The 21027-nt window shown below is 25.7% G+C and overlaps 1 protein-coding gene across 3 annotated transcripts in view; it reads left to right on the top strand.

The window, feature by feature from the left end:
- LOC127285329 (cytoplasmic dynein 1 light intermediate chain 2) overlaps positions 1 to 21027 on the top strand; it is an 85864-nt gene that overhangs the window by 24223 nt on the left and 40614 nt on the right. For all 3 annotated transcript variants that reach the window (XM_051311290.1, XM_051311289.1, XM_051311288.1), the window contains exons 3-6: positions 10258 to 10374; positions 11763 to 11993; positions 12125 to 12335; positions 16757 to 16945. In XM_051311290.1, coding sequence (XP_051167247.1) covers positions 10258 to 10374; positions 11763 to 11993; positions 12125 to 12335; positions 16757 to 16945 — 748 coding nt within the window. The remainder of the gene's footprint in view (positions 1 to 10257; positions 10375 to 11762; positions 11994 to 12124; positions 12336 to 16756; positions 16946 to 21027) is intronic.

Below are 21027 nucleotides of genomic sequence, written 5' to 3'. Positions count from 1 at the left end.
GACGTGTTGACTCTGAGACGCGAACCCTCGACCATCATAGCTCTCAACCGCACTGGGAGCGCCTTAACGGGCTCGACCAGGGGAGGCTATGAAATATCTTGAGAAAATGTCTCTTATAACGAAAATACTTTAAACAGATACTTATATTATTTTGTAAAGTCATCAAACAGTTTTTCAGATGTTTATTATTACAAAGAGTATATTATTGTATACATATATTTTTTTCCAATGGTATATGCGTTTTAATACCCAATTTTATATTCGGAGTTTATTAACTTCAACATTTTAATTTAGAATGACATGAATTTAAATTTTAATCAAGTGAACTCTGCATAAATTTCAATTTTTTTGGAAATAAATTAAGTAACAATGTTCGTATAGCAAATTTTTTTTAATAAACTAATGTAATTTGTATAATGCTAATACTTAATTACAACTCACTTTAAACCAGAATTTTCTTATATGAAATTAATGTGATCAAACATAAATTATTACATAACTACAATTCAATAATTATTTTTTTTTAAACAAGGAAAATAAGTTACATTCCCAGTTGAAAATTCCGACATCGTTTACGACGTCGTATTCTAAGTAGTTTGCGACGTAGTAAACGACGTAGTAAACGACGTAGTGAACGACGTAGAAAACGACATAGTAAACGACGTCGTAAATGAAAGCGGAATTCAGGATAGCAAACTACGTCGTTTACTACGTCGTTTACGATGTCGTTTACTACGTCGTTTACGATGTTGCAAAAATTATTTTAATATTATTTATTTAGTAATTTAGTAAGTCCAATATCCAATATTAAAAATTTTAATAATAATTTAAAAAATCAATAATTTAAAAAAAATTTATTTTTATTATTTTTTAATAGTTATTATTATTATTTTATTTTTAATATTTAAATTAAAATAAAAAAATGGTCATCAAAATATTAGTGAAACCATTTCTTCCAAAAAAGAATTTGTCTCAAATCCAATAAAGGAGAGACATCGGGCAGAAAAAAATTTCGACAAAAAAAAATTTTCGATCACTGCTTATATACCAATCTAATGGCACCTCAACTGCGAGAAACAGTTATGATGTTCGCCCTCCCTGTGGCGTTGAGCGAACTTAAGTCCAGAGCTGAGCCATCAGCGCAGCGCGGAAACATTTGAAAAATTTGATTTTATTAGATATTTTATTTTATTTTAAATATGACAAATAATTAACTTAATAAATAATTAATGTCATAAATAATTATTAATAACATAATGTCATACTTAATAATTCGTTAATTAATTATTTTTAACGAAAATTTGACAAAAAAAAAATTTGTTGGCCAAAAAAAATATTACCATTAAAAAATAATTTTTTTGTTAAATTTTCGTAGTAAAAAAAATTTTTTCAAGACAATTATTTGTGACCTAAAAAAATATCACGATGAGAATATAATTAACAAAAAAAATTACTCGTAGGACAGAAAAAATTTCACCATGAGAAAATAATTTTTTTAAAATTTTATTTGTAAAAAATTTATTGGTAGCTCAAAAAAAATATCACGATGATAAAATAATTTTTTGTCAAATTTTCTCTGTAAATAAATTAATTAACTAAATAACGTACCGTAAAACGGGGTTATTTCGCTCATTGCGGGTAAATTCGCTCACCCACTTTTATACTTTATTTCAGCTTTAAAATAAAGTTTAATACATTTATTACCAGGTAAAAATGTTAAATTTTCGTAGTAAAAAAATTAATTAACTAATTATTAAGCTAACTAGCAAAATTAAACGCGCGCAAGCTCGCCAAATCGAGGATTTAATTATTTGTTATAAAGAAATTAAAGATTAATATTAATAATAATAATTTAATTTATTAGAATATTATAACATATTAAATGATAATAATGAAAATTATATGTTTACAGGCCTCGGATTATACGACTTTTTCCGACTTTTTTCAAAAATACGACTTTTATCGACTTATTTTAATAAAATGCGACATTTTTTTTTTAATTGAAAAAAATGTAAATAAAATACATTTTTTTTTGTATAAAATGTAGATCTTCTTCAGATCTTCTTCAATTCAATTATTTAACAAATGAACTAAAATGATTCTTCACTTAATTAATTATTTTTAATAATTTTAATTAAATACATCACAAATTCAATTATATCAACATTATTTTTCAATTAAAATTTTTATGAAATTTAACAATTGTTTATACCTAATTTAAAAAAAAATATCACAATAAAATTGAATTATTTTTTAAAAATTTCAATTCAAAATAAACTAAAATTCAATTATTACCCGAAATTTTAATTCAAAATCAATTAAAATTCAATAATTATCCAAAATTTTCAATTTAAAATTTAATTATTTACCAACCCGTGTGGAAAAAGCCACGATCTTGCCCTCAAGAGTTTGGGGCCCCCGGCGGGGGCCCATGAGGGCTGATCCATATGGCGAATCCATGAGGGGCACCGTAGGGGCCCCGCATGGATCGCCCTCATGATCGATTAGCAAAATTTTCTAAGTCCAAAAATCAAATATTTTTTTATCACCAAAAAATTAATGTTTATAATGATTCAGAACAACGAAAAACGCGTTTTTAATAAAAATATATTTACACTTTTTTGAAAATAACACTCACACTTATGGCAAAATAGATGAGGGCCACCGTAGGGGCCCGCATGGATCGCCCTCATGATCGATTAGCAAAATTTTCTAAGTCCAAAAATCAAATATTTTTTTATCACCAAAAAATTAATGTTTCCAATGATTCAAAACAACGAAAAACGCGTTTTTAATAAAAATATATTTACACTTTTTTTGAAAATTCACCTGAGATGATTCATGATAATAATCATAAAGCATATAATTAATTATATTTTATAAATTGCATTTGATTGGAAAATATAATTTAATATCTTAACTTTAACTAAATGATGTTAAGCACTTTTCTTTGTTAGGTATTTTTGAAGTTTAAATAGCATCAAGAAGTTAGCATTCGTTTTGAAGTAGCGTGCGTAGCGTAGTTGGTAAAGCGTTAGACTCATAGTCCGTAGGTCGTAGGTTCGATTCTCCCCATGCGTTAGATTTATTTATTTCTCAGGTTTGCGTTTAATCATTATTCTATGTATGAATTAATTGATAAATGAAAATATCCGTTAATAGTATGCATAAATTACATATTTTTTATTTTTTTAATTAATTAATTTATTATTACTTTTAATTATATCCGACAGTTAATTAATTAGAACGTTAATTAATAAATTCAATTTGAGTAAGAATTTAATTTAAAATTGAATAATTATTAAATAAATATGTTATTTATTCATAACTTAAGCTTATTTATTATTAATTAACTTTTATTATTAATATTATTGATTAAAAAACATTATGGCAAACTTGAGGGCAAGATGAGGGCAAACGTGAGGGCCCATAAGGGCGCCCGTAGGGGCACCCTCATGGATCGCCCATGCGGGCGCCCTCATCGATGAGCATGTCGTTTCCATGAGGGGCCCCTATGGATCATCCATATGCGGCCCTCATGGCATGAGGGCGATCCATAAGGGCCCCCGCTGGGGGCCCACATCACTTTTCCACACGGGAAGTTTTTAATTTAAAATGAAATAAAATTCAATTATTTTCTAAAATTTCTATTCAAAATTAATTATCCAAATTTTCAATCAAAAATGAACTTAAATTAAATTATTATCTAAAATTTCAATTAAAATTCAATTATTTCCCAAAATTTTCAATTCAAAATGAACTGAAATTCAATTATTTTCCAAATTTAAAATCAAATAAAATTTCATTATTCTCAAAAATTTGAATTCAAAATTAATTGAATTTTCAATAATTTGAATTTAAAAGCATCTAAAATTTCTAAAATTTTCCATCGAAATTTTTTTTTTTGAAATTTAATAATTTCAATTATAACTCTAAGGAAATTCAATTATTTTTAACTATTTTAATAATATTCTTTGAAAATTCAACTATGTGAAACCATTTTTCAATTAAAAATGATTTTCATATTATTGTATTTTGTCCGCATTTTCTAATAAATTTTTAGTGAAATCATCTAAAATTTTAATTACAAAACACTTAAAGTTTCAATTAATTTCAAAAATCTCAATTTTAAATCTTTGAAAATTCAATTAAATTTAAAAAATGTTTTCCAAAAATTGTTTGATAAATTATTTTTAGTTCTGTAAAATTTAATAATTGTTTGAAAATTAACAATATCTTTTCAAATTTAATTATTTCTAAAAATTTCAACTTTAACCCTTCTAAAAGGATTATTATTAAAAAAAAAATTTTATTTAAAAATCTTTAAAATATTTTTGTTAAAATGAAAAACAAATCCACTTTTTTTTGGAATATAAATCGACTAAAACGACTGTTTTGTGTCTTTAAGTTGATTCGAGGCCTGTGTTTTTATAATTAATATTTAATAGGTAATCGTTGGCCCCTGGTACCTTAAAAATAAATTTTTTTCAAATTACTATCTTGTACGAAATTTCCTGGCGCATCTTTTTTCTCATCATAAATTTTTTGTATTTGTATACAATTTTTGAATCAATATACAATTTTTAAATTAATATACAACTTTAAAAAAAATTTCGTTGGTAAACGTTGTGTACTTCAGCTTCGTGAATTGAATTTTCGAATTTGGAATTTTAAAGAAACTTATTTTATTATTTTATTTTAAAGAAATTTGGAAACACAATTATACAACTTTGGCAAAAATGAGAAAAAGAATTGTCAAAATTTGACACGTCATAAGATTACTATTCAAAAAAACACGTGAAATCAGAAAAGGCCAACTTCAAGTTAGGACAGAAAGACAGACCAAACGTTTTATTATTATATAATTATTTAATTAATTTTTTTTACAGAGAAATTTTGACAAAAAAAATTATTTTCTCATCGTGATATTTTATTTGGGCCACAAATAATTTTTTTACTGAGAAAATTTTAAAATAAGTAAATTTCTCATCGTAATATTTTTTTGTGATACGTACAATTTTTTTGTTAAATTTTTTACAGAGAAATTTTTACAACAAAATTATTTTTCATCGTGATTTTTTTTAAAAACACGAATTTTTTTTGAAAGAAAATTTGAAAAAAAATTATTATTTTATCATTGTGATATTCTTTTGTGCTACGAATAAATTTTTGGTAAATTTTCGTATTAAAAAAAACAACGATTTATTACGGTATTTAGTGAATTAATTGTTTTGGAGAGAAAATTTTTACAAAAAAGTTATTTTCTTATCGTGATAATTTTTTTAGGCCACAAAATATTTTTTTTACAGAGAAAATTTAAAGATAATTAAAATTCTCATCTTGATATTATTTTTGTGCTACAAATATTTATTTGTTACATTTTCGTAGTAAAAAATTAAGTAACTAATAATTACCGTAAAACAGGGTTATTTCGCTCAGTGCGGGTAAAGTGGCTCACCCATTTTTTTGCTTTAAATTTGATTAAAAACTAAAATTTAGTATTTCTATTAACAAATTTAACATTTTTACCTGGTAATAAATGTATTAAACTTTATTTTAAAGCTGAAATAAAGTATAAAAGTGGGTGAGCGAATTTACCCGCAATGAGCGAAATAACCCCGTTTTACGGTACGTTATTTAGTTAATTAATTTATTTACAGAGAAAATTTGACAAAAAATTATTTTATCATCGTGATATTTTTTTTGAGCTACCAATAAATTTTTTACAAATAAAATTTTAAAAAAATTATTTTCTCATGGTGAAATTTTTTCTGTCCTACGAGTAATTTTTTTTGTTAATTATATTCTCATCGTGATATTTTTTTAGGTCACAAATAATTGTCTTGAAAAAATTTTTTTTACTACGAAAATTTAACAAAAAAATTATTTTTTAATGGTAATATTTTTTTTGGCCAACAAATTTTTTTTTTGTCAAATTTTCGTTAAAAATAATTAATTAACGAATTATTAAGTATGACATTATGTTATTAATAATTATTTATGACATTAATTATTTATTAAGTTAATTATTTGTCATATTTAAAATAAAATAAAATATCTAATAAAATCAAATTTTTCAAATGTTTCCGCGCTGCGCTGATGGCTCAGCTCTGGACTTAAGTTCGCTCAACGCCACAGGGAGGGCGAACATCATAACTGTTTCTCGCAGTTGAGGTGCCATTAGATTGGTATATAAGCAGTGATCGAAAATTTTTTTTTGTCGAAATTTTTTTCTGCCCGATGTCTCTCCTTTATTGGATTTGAGACAAATTCTTTTTTGGAAGAAATGGTTTCACTAATATTTTGATGACCATTTTTTTATTTTAATTTAAATATTAAAAATAAAATAATAATAATAACTATTAAAAAATAATAAAAATAAATTTTTTTTAAATTATTGATTTTTTAAATTATTATTAAAATTTTTAATATTGGATATTGGACTTACTAAATTACTAAATAAATAATATTAAAATAATTTTTGCAACATCGTAAACGACGTAGTAAACGACATCGTAAACGACGTAGTAAACGACGTAGTTTGCTATCCTGAATTCCGCTTTCATTTACGACGTCGTTTACTATGTCGTTTTCTACGTCGTTCACTACGTCGTTTACTACGTCGTTTACTACGTCGCAAACTACTTAGAATACGACGTCGTAAACGATGTCGGAATTTTCAACTGGGAATGTAACTTATTTTCCTTGTTTAAAAAAAAATAATTATTGAATTGTAGTTATGTAATAATTTATGTTTGATCACATTAATTTCATATAAGAAAATTCTGGTTTAAAGTGAGTTGTAATTAAGTATTAGCATTATACAAATTACATTAGTTTATTAAAAAAAATTTGCTATACGAACATTGTTACTTAATTTATTTCCAAAAAAATTGAAATTTATGCAGAGTTCACTTGATTAAAATTTAAATTCATGTCATTCTAAATTAAAATGTTGAAGTTAATAAACTCCGAATATAAAATTGGGTATTAAAACGCATATACCATTGGAAAAAAATATATGTATACAATAATATACTCTTTGTAATAATAAACATCTGAAAAACTGTTTGATGACTTTACAAAATAATATAAGTATCTATTTAAAGTATTTTCGTTATAAGAGACATTTTCTCAAGATATTTCATAGCCTCCCCTGGTCGAGCCCGTTAAGGCGCTCCCAGTGCGGTTGAGAGCTATGATGGTCGAGGGTTCGCGTCTCAGAGTCAACACGTCGGAAGAATTTTTTTTTTTTTATATTATTGACGCTAAATAAAAACAAAATGTAACGAAATCTAATTTTATTTTAATAATTTAAGATAAATTTATATTTTTTGTAACAGAGATATAGATTTGTTACATATGTGTAACCGGGAACTCATTTATAAATGCTCTTTTAAATTGTTTAATAATTCTCAGTAGAGTTTTAAGAATACTCTTGCGTGAAAAAATATTAAATAATATTTTTTTAAATTAAAAAAAAAGAAAATCGGAATTGACATAGTTTCCTACATAGTAAACTACATCGTAAACTATATCGTTGCCTGTCCCATTTTCCAACATAGCTTTCTATATAGTTAACTATATAGCTTCATATATAGCTTCCTATATAGGAAACTATATGGGAAACGATATAGTTTCCCATATAGTTTCCTATATAGGTTTCGATATCGGAATTTTCGATAGGGATATATTAGTTTTTTAAAAAAATCTGTAGAACCGTTTTTTTTAATTAATGAAAACATGGTCATTTTTCATGTTTTTTCACTGTTCCCATGTAAAACTTCAAACTTTATCAATTTTTATCTTGAAAATGATACGGTAAAATTCAATAACATTTGAACAACACATGTAAAGTGATGTCAATAATACATCTTAAAAATTTTTAAAAAATCTGTAGAAAATCGATTTTGGGATGAACCTCCTTAAGTATATGTAATGTATTTAAGTCCTTCTTATAGAAATTTTTATTTAAATATTTTTGCAAATGTAAGGGGATAAGAAATATTTTATAATTAAAGAAATGTTGACTGAGTGTCTTTAAATGTTAAATATTGATTTAATATTATAAAGTAAAAGTTTATAATGGTCGTTTTTTAATATTAAAAATATTTAAAAAATTAATGCAATTTAACATTTAAGAAAGTTTTTTAATTAAAATATTGAAAAATTAAAACTAACATATATATATATATATATATATATATATATATATATATATATACTTGTTGTTAGAGTGATTCCTAAATGAGTTTTAATTATAAACATAAATATTGTGTGGAGTGAAGAAATATTTTTTTCAATGATTGATCATTGATGGTAATAACAAATTAAGGATTTGAAATATCTTTCACATCTATGTTTAATGTAAATGTTACAATTTTTGTTCTTAAGTTTCTTACTTTTGTATTTCGTGCTATTAAAGTATTAAGAATAAATATTATTTTTCTTTGTGTTTCATTTCAGCAATGCTTTATAGTTTATATATAATAAAATTATTATTAAATAATATTTAATAAGTTGCGGTACTACATATGTTATATCTTCGAACAAGGAAATGAAATATAATCCGAGATTTTTATAACAATGTATTTTAGATAGAGACAGGTAATTTACGTAAAATACGTGCATGCAATTTACATGAGAATCCTCCAGTGACGCGCGTCACTACCCATCTCTGCTTCGAAGTGTAGTCATCCAACCTTGCTTGCTGTAGCGGTATCGCCTGCTTTTAATCTTACATCTGAAGTAATGTTGATAAATTTTTGCAATCATCTCAACAACAAAAAAAAGTAGTGTTGTATGTTGGTTGCATATGGTACAAGAGGCAATGAAAACAAATCGATTAATTAGTATTCTGGTGCGGAAACAACAAGAAATAATTAATCTTTGAACACAGTAACTTGTGTACTTGAATAATTTCCTTTTTAACGTATTCAATGATTGAAATTTAGAATAGTCGACGCGATATAAAGAAAGAGATTAAGAATCAAATAATTTTAATGTTATGTTTGTGTTAGTTTTACTTTTTGTGTATTTTCAATCAAAAAATTACAAACATAACCTAAATTTTTTTTGTTTTTTAGGTGCCTTTCTTTATATTGCTCCACATATGTTAATAATAAAAATGATGTATTTAAAACAAAAAGTCTTTTATTGAACTTGAAGGATTAAAATTTAATTATAATGTATTTCAATTGACAAAATAAAAACAGTTATATTGAAAATTTAAAGTCTGAAATAATTCAAATGAAAACCGATCTTCATTAAAAAAAATAATTTATGCATTTCTGGTCCTACTATGCGGTCCGCCAATTGTCACCTTAATCAGCAAACCTCGTAAATCCAATATTGGTCAAAATTTACTTTTTTGTATTATTCAATTCTTTACACATAAACAAATATGCATTTTAAATTATACGACTCGTAAGCAATAAATATAGTTTAAAAATTCTACCCAGCAAACCTCGTAACTCCACTGGCAAATCTCGGAACTCCATCTATAATTTTTCAAGATGTCGAAAAACTGTCAAAATTAAAGCAAGTGATGTTAGCAAAGAAATAACAAAGTGTTATAATGTTTTAAATGTTGAAATTCATAAATCTTTATTTAAAATTTATATGATCAAGACTAACATTATATACCAAGTAGAAATGTTCATTGTGCCTTATGGGTATATAATTATAATAAAATTAATTTAAATAAATAATTATTTATATAATCTGAGTAAAGTTTTTATTCTTTTAATTCTCTAATTTTACAAAGATAAAAAGTTTTTAGCTTTCCCTTAAAATTTATGAATTTTAGTTTTGAGTTTATCTCATTACTAAAGTAACTATATATTGAGAATAGCAAATAAATGATAATTTAAACTTTAAATTATTTCAAAAATTGATAAATTTAAATATAAAATAATATGTATTTTAAGGTTGTACACACAGAAAAATGTCAGGTTGTACTATTACAAATTTATATTTGTGCAAATTATTAACCTCGTATAAAACTTAAATTTTATAAATTTTCATAGAGTGCTTTTAGTGTTCGTTATTTTTTACAATTGCATATTACATAAAAATAATAGATTTGTGTACAGAAAAAATGTATTTTAAAACCGGGAGAAATCTCTAATTTCTACCGGGAGAACCGGGAGAAAACCGGGAGGCAAAAATTCTAAAAATAGTGGCCACCCTGACTTCAGAAGAACTGTTATGTTTTTTAAATAACTGTTTAATCAAAGAATCTGTTTTCATTTGTAGGTGATAATGAAAGTGGGAAAACGACCCTTATCGCTAAACTTCAAGGAGTTGAAGATCCCAAAAAAGGTTCAGGTCTAGAATTCGCATATATTGACGTTCGAGATGATTACAGAGATGGTAAGATAAAACAAATATTTTTTTTACTGTTTTATATTTATTATTAAATGTCTTATTATCAACATTTATTGATTAATTTTTTCAAAAATTTTCATTTGATTGTTAATTGCGAAAAAAAAACATTTTAATAACATTAAATAGTTATTTTTAACATAATCCCGAATTTTAAAATTGTAATTTAATGTTTTATTATAAATAAAATACGGAATGCCAATATAAAACTAAAAATTTACTATTTCAAAAAAGTACTATAAAAAACGGAATGTTTTGAATTATTAGATTGTTGTTCTTGTAAATGCAAAAAAATATTTTTTCACGACTACTTTTATTTAATTTACTAACTAAAGAGTGTGAAGCCTGAAGAAATTAAAGTAATATGTTATCTTTGTTTATTTTTTTATAATATGGGTTATTATTATTTAATTTTTTTAAATATGTTTTTTTAATCTGATTATTCAGGATAAGAATTTTTAAACAAGTGTTATCATCATAGAGAAAGATATTTATAATTAAAGGGGAATTTAAAATGAATTAAATTAAATTATTAGATATAATTAATTTTTGAAATAAATTTTCTTTAACGAATTAGGCTTTAACGAAATTTCTTTTTTAATTAATTTTTACTTAACAAAATTTTTAGGTAACTTATTTGGCAGAATTTTTATTTCACAAAATTTCTTTTTATCGAATTTTTTATTTAAGAGAATTCTAAATGAATTGAAATTTAATTTATCATAATTCTCATTCAACAAAATTTTAAGTGATTCGAATTTTTAAATATCAAAATTCATTGTATTTTCATTTCTTCAAATTTTTATTTGTACGAAATCTTATTTGATATAATTCATAAAACGATGAATTTTTATTTGTCCGAAATCGCAAATGTCCGAATATATAATCAGAAATTTAATTTGATCGATTTCTTATTTGGCAGAAATTCAATTTGATCGAATTTTTATTTAGCAGAAATTTAATTTAATCGAATTTTAATTTGTCATAAATTCAATTTGATTTTGTAATATAAAAATTCTGAGAAATTGAAATTTGAACAAATGACAATTCTGCTAAAAGACCATTCTGAGAAATAAAATTCTATCAAATAATAGTTTTAAAAAATTCACTTTAGAGCTTATTCATGCGTCCCAAAAATTCAAATTCCATATTTTGTTATTTTAAGAAATTTAAAAAAACAAATTTCTTACATAACCAATAAGTTAATTTTAATGAAGAAAAATTGTAATAATTTATTTATATAAAAATATTTTTTGGATTTAAAACGTTTGGTTTTTAAGTATATATTTATGTCATTATAATATTTTAATTGTAAATTTGAAAAAAATAGAGTTATCGACTTTTCCTGAATCAAAGAAAATTACACTTTTTTCCAGACCAAACACGACTGTCTGTATGGGTTTTGGATGGAGATCCAGGGCACGCAAATCTTTTGAGGTTTGCTTTAAGTGCAGAACGGTTTTCAAATACTCTCGTTATATTAGTCGCTGCAATGACAACTCCTTGGGCTATTTTAGATCAATTGCAGGCATGGGCTGAATTATTAGGCGATCATGTCGATAAACTTAATTTGGATAATGACGTCTGGCAACACTGCAGACAACAAAGTAAATATGCGAACGCATTATGATACAGCAAATAATATCAAAGATAATTTTTCCTCATTGATTATTTTCACAATAGATTTTATATTTTAATTTTTGTTTTATAATTTTTTTTTTCCTTATCTTGATTGTAGGTGTTAAAAAATGGCAAGAATACACGGAACCAGGTGATGAACTTGATCCTGGAAGTCCACTGAGGCGCACAAGTCGAAATTTAGATGACGAAAGTGCAGATAATTTGCCACTTACAGAAGGTGTACTCACAACTAATTTAGGACTGGACATTGTTGTTGTCATTACAAAGACTGATTACATGTCTACTTTGGAGAAAGAACACGATTTCAGGTTGGTTGTATCAAAAAGTTATTATTTTTTTTTAATTCACTTTATTTCAATTTTTATTTATATAATGCAGGCCTCGGACTGTACGACTTTTTCTATATTTTTTTCAAAAAGTCGGCATTTTCGAATTTTTCAACTAAAATTCTTCGTTAAATTAATTATTTTTAATAATTTAAATAAAGTTCTACAAAAATTACATTATCTTATAATATTTTTCAATTAAATATTTTTAAAAATTCAATAATTGTTTGAAATTTCTAAAAAAAAAACACACAATTTCAGTAAATAAAATTATCAAAAATTTCAATTCAAAATCACATGAAATTCGATTATTTTCAAAAATATAATTTAATAATTAATAATAATTTCAACCAATAGTTTTCATCAAGTTCTTTGAAAAATTAATTATTATTTGAAACATTTTTTAATTAAAATTTCTGTAAAATTTAATTATTCACAGAAATTAAAAAAATTTTCAAAAATTTCAATTTGAAATCTTTTGAAATTTAATTATTTCTAAAATTATTGATAATTTTAACTCATTCAAAGTTTAATTATTTTTAAAAAATTCCTTAAATTATTATTGTCAAATTATTATTGTCAACCAATAATTTTCATTAACACTAGAACTACCGATAATTCTGCATACCTAGAACTACCATCGGTACATTTTGTCCCATTATTCATTCATGTTTTTTTATTAACATTTACAAGTAAGAAATATAAAGTGATACATGACTTTCATAGGTTTTTTTACGTATATTACGAATCCGAAGTCGGAAATACTCTATCATTTTAATTTTTCACTAAAAAATAGGTTTGAGTGATAAAAAACAGCGTTCTTTATGTTAACTTTAGAGCAATATAGAAAATTATCCCGAAAAGTTGCAAACTTCCGGTAGGCCTTAAAATTATATAATAATAAAATGCTTGGTCTGTCCTTCTGTCCTAACTTGAAGTAGGCCTTTTCTGATTTCACGTGTTTTTTTGAATAGTAATCTTATGACGTGTCAAATTTTTACAATTCTTTTTCTCATTTTTGCCAAAGTTGTATAATTGTGTTTCCAAATTTCGGAATAAGTTTTTTTTTAATTCCAAATTCGAAAATTCAATTCACGAAGCTGAAGTACACAACGTTTACCAACGAAATTTTTTTTAAAGTTGTATATTGATTCAAAAATTGTATACAAATACAAAAAATTTATGATGAGAAAAAAGATGCGCCAGCAAATTTCGTACAAGATAGTAATTTGAAAAAAATTTATTTTTAAAAATTTATTTTTAAAAATTAATTTTTAAGGTACCAGGGGCCAACGAATACCTATTAAATATTAATTATAAAAACACAGGCCTCAAATCAACTTAAAGACACAAAAAGTCGTTTTAGTCGATTTATATTCCAAAAAAAAGTGTATTTGCTTTTAATTTAAAAAAAATATTTTACAGATTTTTAAATAAAAAAATTTTTTTTTTAATAATAATCCTTTTCGAAGGGTTAAAGTTGAAATTTTTAGAAATAATTAAATTTAAAAAGATATTGTTAATTTTCAAACAATTATTAAATTTTACAGAACTAAAAATAATTTATCAAACAATTTTTGGAAAACATTTTTTTAATTTAATTGAATTTTCAAAGATTTAAAATTGAGATTTTTGAAATTAATTGAAACTTTAAGTGATTTTTAATTAATATTTTAGATGATTTCACTAAAAATTTATTAGAAAATGCGGACAAAATACAATAATTTGAAAATCATTTTTAATTGAAAAATGGTTTCAGATAGTTGAATTTTCAAAGAATATTATTAAAATAGTTAAAAATAATTGAATTTCCTTGGAGTTATAATTGAAATTATTAAATTTCAAAAAAAAAATTTCAATGGAAAATTTTAGAAATAATTAAATTTTAGATGCTTTTAAATTCAAATTATTGAAAATTCAATTAATTTTGAATTCAAATTTTTGAGAATAATGAAATTTTATTTGATTTTAAATTTGGAAAATAATTGAATTTCAGTTCATTTTGAATTGAAAATTTTGGGAAATAATTGAATTTTAATTGAAATTTTGGATAATAATTTAATTTAAGTTCATTTTTGATTAAAAATTTGGATAATTAATTTTGAAAAGAAATTTTAGAAAATAATTGAATTTTATTTCATTTTAAATTGAAAACTTGGTAAATAATTAAATTTTAAATTGAAAATTTTGGATAATTATTGGATTTTTAATTGATTTTGAATTAAAATTTCGGGTAATAATTGAAATTTAGTTTAATTTGAAAAGAAATTTTTAAAAAATAATTCAATTTTATTGTGATATATTTTTTTTAAATTATTAACGATTGTTAAATTTCATAAAAATTTTAATTGAAAAATAATTTTGATATAATTGAATTTGTGATTTATTTCATTAAAATTATTAAAAATAATTAATTTAGTGAAGAATCATTTTAGTTCATTTGTTAAATAATTGAATTGAAGAAGATCTGAAGAAGACCTACATTTTATACAAAAAAAAATGTATTTCATTTACATTTTTTTCAAATGTTAAAAAAATGTCGCATTTTATTAAAATAAGTCGATAAAAGTCGTATTTTTGAAAAAAGTCGGAAAAAGTCGTATAATCCGAGGCCTGTAAACATATAATTTTCATTATTATCATTTAATATGTAATAATATTCTAATAAATTAAATTATTATTGATAATATTAATCTTTAATTTCTTTATAACAAACAATTAAATACTCAATTTGACGCGCTTGCGCGCGTTTAATTTTGCTAGTAATAAATAAACCTTCAATAATAAATTATGTATATGGAAAAACGCTTGTCTTGTAAATATTAATATAGGCAATTACAATACAGAATAAGCATAATTCCACATATATTATCATTGTTTATACTTTCTATTAACTGTACAAAATGATTATTTTTCAATTTTGTAATAATAATTGTTTTTAACCATGGAACAAAATGTCCCGTCGGTAGTTCTAGGTATCCCGGTTCAGATCTCAGGTTCTAATAATGTTAAAAAACCGAAATTCGGTATACTGATTAAACTCAAAAAAAAAATAAAAATCAGAAAATTTCAGCCCTCTAGCTAGTCATTAACGAAAGATACACAAGAAAAACCGTGCGCCGCGGGACAAAATGTACCGTCGGTGATTCTAGTGTTAAATTCTTCGAAAATTTAATTATTTAAAACATTTTTAATTAAAAATTCGGTAAAATTTAAATATTGTCTGAAATTTTAAAAAATTTTGAAAAATTAAATTCTTTTGAAATTCAATTATTTTAAAAAAAATTTCAATTAAAAACTCTTTAAAATTTAATTTTATGGTTGGAAATTTTTTTGTTTATTAAAACTAAAAACTATGCCGAAATTTTGAATTCTAATAATTTGCTTAAATCATATTTTGAAATTTTTTAAAAATGGAACATTAAGAATTGTTTTAAAAATCTATTCTACTTAATTAAATTATTGAATATTTCTTATTTTGATTCTCAAATATTATATTATTCTTCACGGAGAGAAATCTGGTGCGATTTACGCATGAGCATGTCCTTAGGAATATAGTAACAGACGCTTTCAAGCAAAAATCCTAAGTGAGCGAGGTATTATTGTATGAGTCTCACCTGATATTCAGATGGAATCTTATAGTTTTTGCTTGGAAGTGTCCATGCTATATTCCTATGGACTTGCTCATGCGCAAATCGCAGCAGATTTCTCTCCGTGTTATTAAGGAATTAAAAAAATTAATTTAATATCTATTAACAACAGTTATTTGAAATAAAATAATTATTAACTAATTAAATTTATTAGAAATAAAAAATCGACTTTTTTTACTATTCTTATATTATAAATTAACTAAGGCGACTTATTTTGCGTCTTAAAGTCGATCCGTTTAAAAGATTAGTTTTTTTACTTCCTTGAAGAAAGTTTCGGATGAAATTCCAATCAATTTTAATCAGTATTATTCCTAGACATTCCGAAATTTGTTTTTGAGCCATCCAAATTTAAATTTTAATGTAACTTAACAAAATATTCTTTTCGAAGCAATTCGTTTCATTCTCAAACTAAATTTTAATCCTAAAATTTCATTTCGAATCATTACAATTTTGTTGGAAATGGATTAATTCGGAGTTAAATTTCATATTTTAAAATAATTGAAATTTAGCTTCAGATTGATTCGGAATGAAATTTAAGGATTAAAAATCATTAAAATTAAGCTATGGAATAAAATGTATTGATTCGGAATGATTTTTGATAGAATTTAATTAAAATTAAAAATTTTTGTATAAAAACAGTTTAGTTTGGAGACAAATTTTAAAATTCCTCGGAATAATATTTTACTAAAAAAGATTGAACATCAAAATGAAAATTTTGTTAGGGTTTAAATCCAAAATTATTTTTTGTTGTAGGGACGAACATTTTGATTTTATGCAACAATGGATTAGGAGATTTTGTCTACAGTATGGAGCTGGTCTGTTTTACACATCAGCCAAAGAAGACAAGAACTGTGATTTACTATACAAATATCTTACGCACAGAATTTACTCCTTACCATTTAGGACGCCTGCTTTGGTCGTTGAAAAAGACGCCGTTCTTATGTAAGATTTTTTATTTTAAATAATTTTTTTTTGCAATACTAACCTCTAAAGTTGAATTTTACATACGGAATACCATTTCTCTTACTTACTAAAATCAAATTACGTTTAGAATTTTCTCTTTAAAAACTGCTAATAACAAAAGTAATTTGATTTTAATAAGTAGAAGAAATAATTATTTATATGAGAAAAAAAATTTAATGTTTGCCAAAAAATTGTTTGGTTAGGAAATTTTGGTTCTTGTAACCAAATTTTAGTTGGCTGAAACAAAGTCGTAGAGTTATCTCAACCAAACATTTGGTTACGCCAACAAAATCATTTTGTTGAACATTTTTAAATTCCAACCAAAATTTGGTTGCGACAACCAAATAATTTGATTCACTCTCAGCTCATAGCTTAAGAGAACAGTTAGTTTAAATCTCTCACAAGGATGGATAGTCCAGTGGTCAAAGCTCCCGACCTTCAGTTTAAAACAGAGATTCGATCCCAGGCGGAGATGAGATTTTTCAAAGTCCACAAATATTTCAATTAGATAAATATAAATTAAACGTTAAATTGATAATAAATAAATAATGAAATAAATAAAAAACATAAAACGAAAAAAAATAAGGTAGAATAAAATTTTTAATTTAAAAAAAAAACTGTTTTTTTTGATCAACCAAACATTTTTGTTGACCTAACAAAAAAAAATTGGTTGAGCTAACCAAACATTTTTGTTATGCCAACAAAAAACACTCAACCAAATTGTTTGGTTGACCCAAACAAATAGTTTGGTTGCTTAAATACTAACAAAATTCTTTTGTTGGCCCAACCAAACTTTGGTTGCTCTTACTAAAGATTTTTCTCAGTGTAAATTATCTCATATTGGAAAATATTAATCCAGTTAAAACTGGGTTCATAACGGCTAAAATATCCAAATCATAAATATGAAGAATTGATTCTACTTTAGCCCATTTATTTAAAACGTTATGGGCATTCCAATCATCATATTTTATGGTTTTACTAGATAGAGGCATATTTTAGAACTGTGACGGATATTTTTAATAGTGGAACCGCGATCCCACTATCCGCATTATTCGATGACAACGAAACCCGGTTCCTTTAACACCTCGCAAAGAAACCAATAAACAAATCTTCTGGGGAGATTCCTGCCTAGACAACGACGACGTGAACGACGTTGAGACATGAAGATTCCACAAAAAATACAACACACTTTAACGTTGATGTAAAATGCCGGTGAGGTTCTCCGAAACAATATGATCCTTTATTAAAAGATGAATTAGAGAAAGTTAAACACAATGGAAGTCGAAAATTATTATGAACACTAAGATTTATTAAATTAATATTCAATTAACTCTGTAAAATAAACGCGCAAACCACAGAATACAATTAGATTTATCTATACAATATCCTAAGCATAAGTAATCATCAACTCCCGAAAATTCGCTACTCTTCTTCTTCTTCATTAACGGCCACCGTCTCTAAATCTCTTCTCCATACCTCAGTTAAAGACATGCTTAACTGTGGCCAATAGAGCATAATCTTCCGCTGTGCATAATCCTCACAGAAACTTAAATGGCATTAAAATAAGCTGCTCTTATTTTAATCCAATTTTGCTTATTTTAATACCAAAATTAATTAAAATAAGCAAAATTGGCTTAAAATAAGAAGCGTTGCAGCTTATTTTAATGCCTTTTAATTTTCTGTGCTGCAGAGTGAGTCTAAAACGAAAATCACTTTCAACGGAGTAAAAGGCGCAACCTCATAGGCATCAGCAGAAGTCTTATCGAGAGTATTTCCTCTTGCAAGACATTCCTTTAGTCCTCTAAAGATGGCCATTGGAAATTATGGTTTCCTTATTCCCTGCTTCTCAAGGATACGCTCTGCCTCCTCATAGTCACAGAAATTTAAGTATCTCGTCTTCATCACCTCAAATTCATAAATGTGCATGAGACATTCGCGGGAAGAAGCCATATGAGATCTGCTACAATTAGAACATAAATTACGACGATTAACGAAGGGGCAAACACCAGGCTCGTGGTAACCAGCGCAAAATTTGCAAACAAGTTTGGACTTAAAATTACGGCATTGATCACGGGTATGTCTATATCTTTGGCATCAGAAACACCTTTTCAGTGGGGGAATCACAGGTGTAACTGCACATGCAGTGTCAGCCAAGAATATACTTTTTGAAATAATAGAGGATGTTATAGTCAGTTCAACAACATCAGTTGGAACACGAATAGTACGTGAGCCATGATCCAATGTTCTATCTTCCGTCCAACTTCGAACTGCCACAACCATTTCCTGAAATCCCTGTCCAACAATTGGTAGATTCTGCCAGCATCCAAATCAGTATCTGTTTCTATAACAAAGACCTTTCTTTTAAGGAGTGTTAAGGGGATATAGGCTCTGTAGTCTTTACTCTTAAGTAAAGACTCAACCAAGGCATTGCCAATTAACAAAGCAACGAAAATCTTATTAAATTTACCTATATTTTGTCACGGGTTTTTGGACAACAAAAAAATTGATCAATCAATAATAGAGGTTTGAAAAAGAACATCTATGTGAATTGAAAAATAAATCAGAATAAACTATTTGTATCTCTCGTTCCCAGAGTACATAATACTCAAGGCATAATAAACATAATTGGCCTTGAGAAATAATACACTAAGTAAAGATTATCATTCAAAATTTTACTTATTCACAATAATTTAATCCAGCACGAATTTAAGCTAATATAGAATTATCTTCTTCTTCTTAAATGACTTTAGGCTTAGCCGAGTGTCAGAATAATAAACTTAGAAGACCAAAAAGTTCAAGAATAAACTATATGAAACCCTGTTGGTAATTCAGGTTAGATAATCATAAAAGTAAGTCCAGCATATAAGAAATTTGAGATGAATCAAATACGGTGTTCAGTTGGAAACGAACCAGTCGAGTACAAGGAAAATGACTTTGCCATGCGTTGAGTCCGTTCATAAATCATAATAAACTCCCATGAGAAGAATACATGAGAAAAACGAATTCAAATCGCATAGGTCGTACATTGATATGTATAATTGACTTCAGTAACAATTTCCAACGTTCAATCAAAATAGAAACAGTAAAAATAAAATAATGAACGATTAGAATAAGACTGCTGAAGCCAAGCTTCCTCTGGGAAAGACAAAGTGAGACAAACTCCGATTTGAATCAGAAACATCAATTATATTTGTAACGCGGGAAAATGTCAACACCGGGTTTCAAACACTTTAAATATACTTAAACCTTGAACAAGGGGTATACATTTAAGATATTAAACTGTCGAAGACCACAAATCTGCAAGGTGACACCGCAGATACACAAAAGATGTTTACATAGTCTCACAAAGCCTAACAAACAGCAGAGGTCATAGCACGACAACAATGAGTCACTTCTAACTCAGATAAAACCAGAAAATTCATGTAAAAAGGCGGGAGTGTAAAACCCTTGAACAAGGGGTATACATTTAAGATATTAAACTGTCGAAGACCACAAATCTGCAAGGTGACACCGCAGATACACAAAAGATGTTTACATAGTCTCACAAAGCCTAACAAACAGCAGAGGTCATAGCACGACAACAATGAGTCACTTCTAACTCAGATAAAACCAGAAAATTCATGTAAAAAGGCGGGAGTGTAAAACCGCACGGAACAGCATAAAACATGAAAAATGAGTCCTCAGAATGACACAAACAATTTGAACAATTCACCAAAAAAGTCACAATGAGCGAGAGTAGTAGTCACACTCGCTTTGAGAACAAAACACAGAACGGACCAGTTTTAGAACCAACTTCAAAGAACACTTCATAGAGCACGTGGTAGAAATAAAATTTTTTAAAAAGTTATTATGTTGCTTTCAAAAGTAGAACAAATCATGTGAATTCACTGCACAGAACTTGACTAAAAATAAAACTAAAACTTGATGTCAAAACAAATCAAAAATAGAACAAAATCAATGGTAAATGCATGGAGTGCCGGAATACATTAATATAGAATTATATATAAGTTAAATCACAACGTGTAATTCAATATTTATGTGAAATAAGAAGCCAGCAGGCA

Source organism: Leptopilina boulardi, unplaced genomic scaffold (assembly GCF_019393585.1).
Source record: "Leptopilina boulardi isolate dan_hultmark-lab unplaced genomic scaffold, ZJU_Lbou_2.1 LbouV2_330, whole genome shotgun sequence".
Lineage (NCBI taxonomy): Eukaryota > Metazoa > Arthropoda > Insecta > Hymenoptera > Figitidae > Leptopilina > Leptopilina boulardi.
The sequence above is the reverse complement of the archived record's forward strand: the minus strand, read 5'-3'. Positions and strand labels throughout refer to the sequence as shown.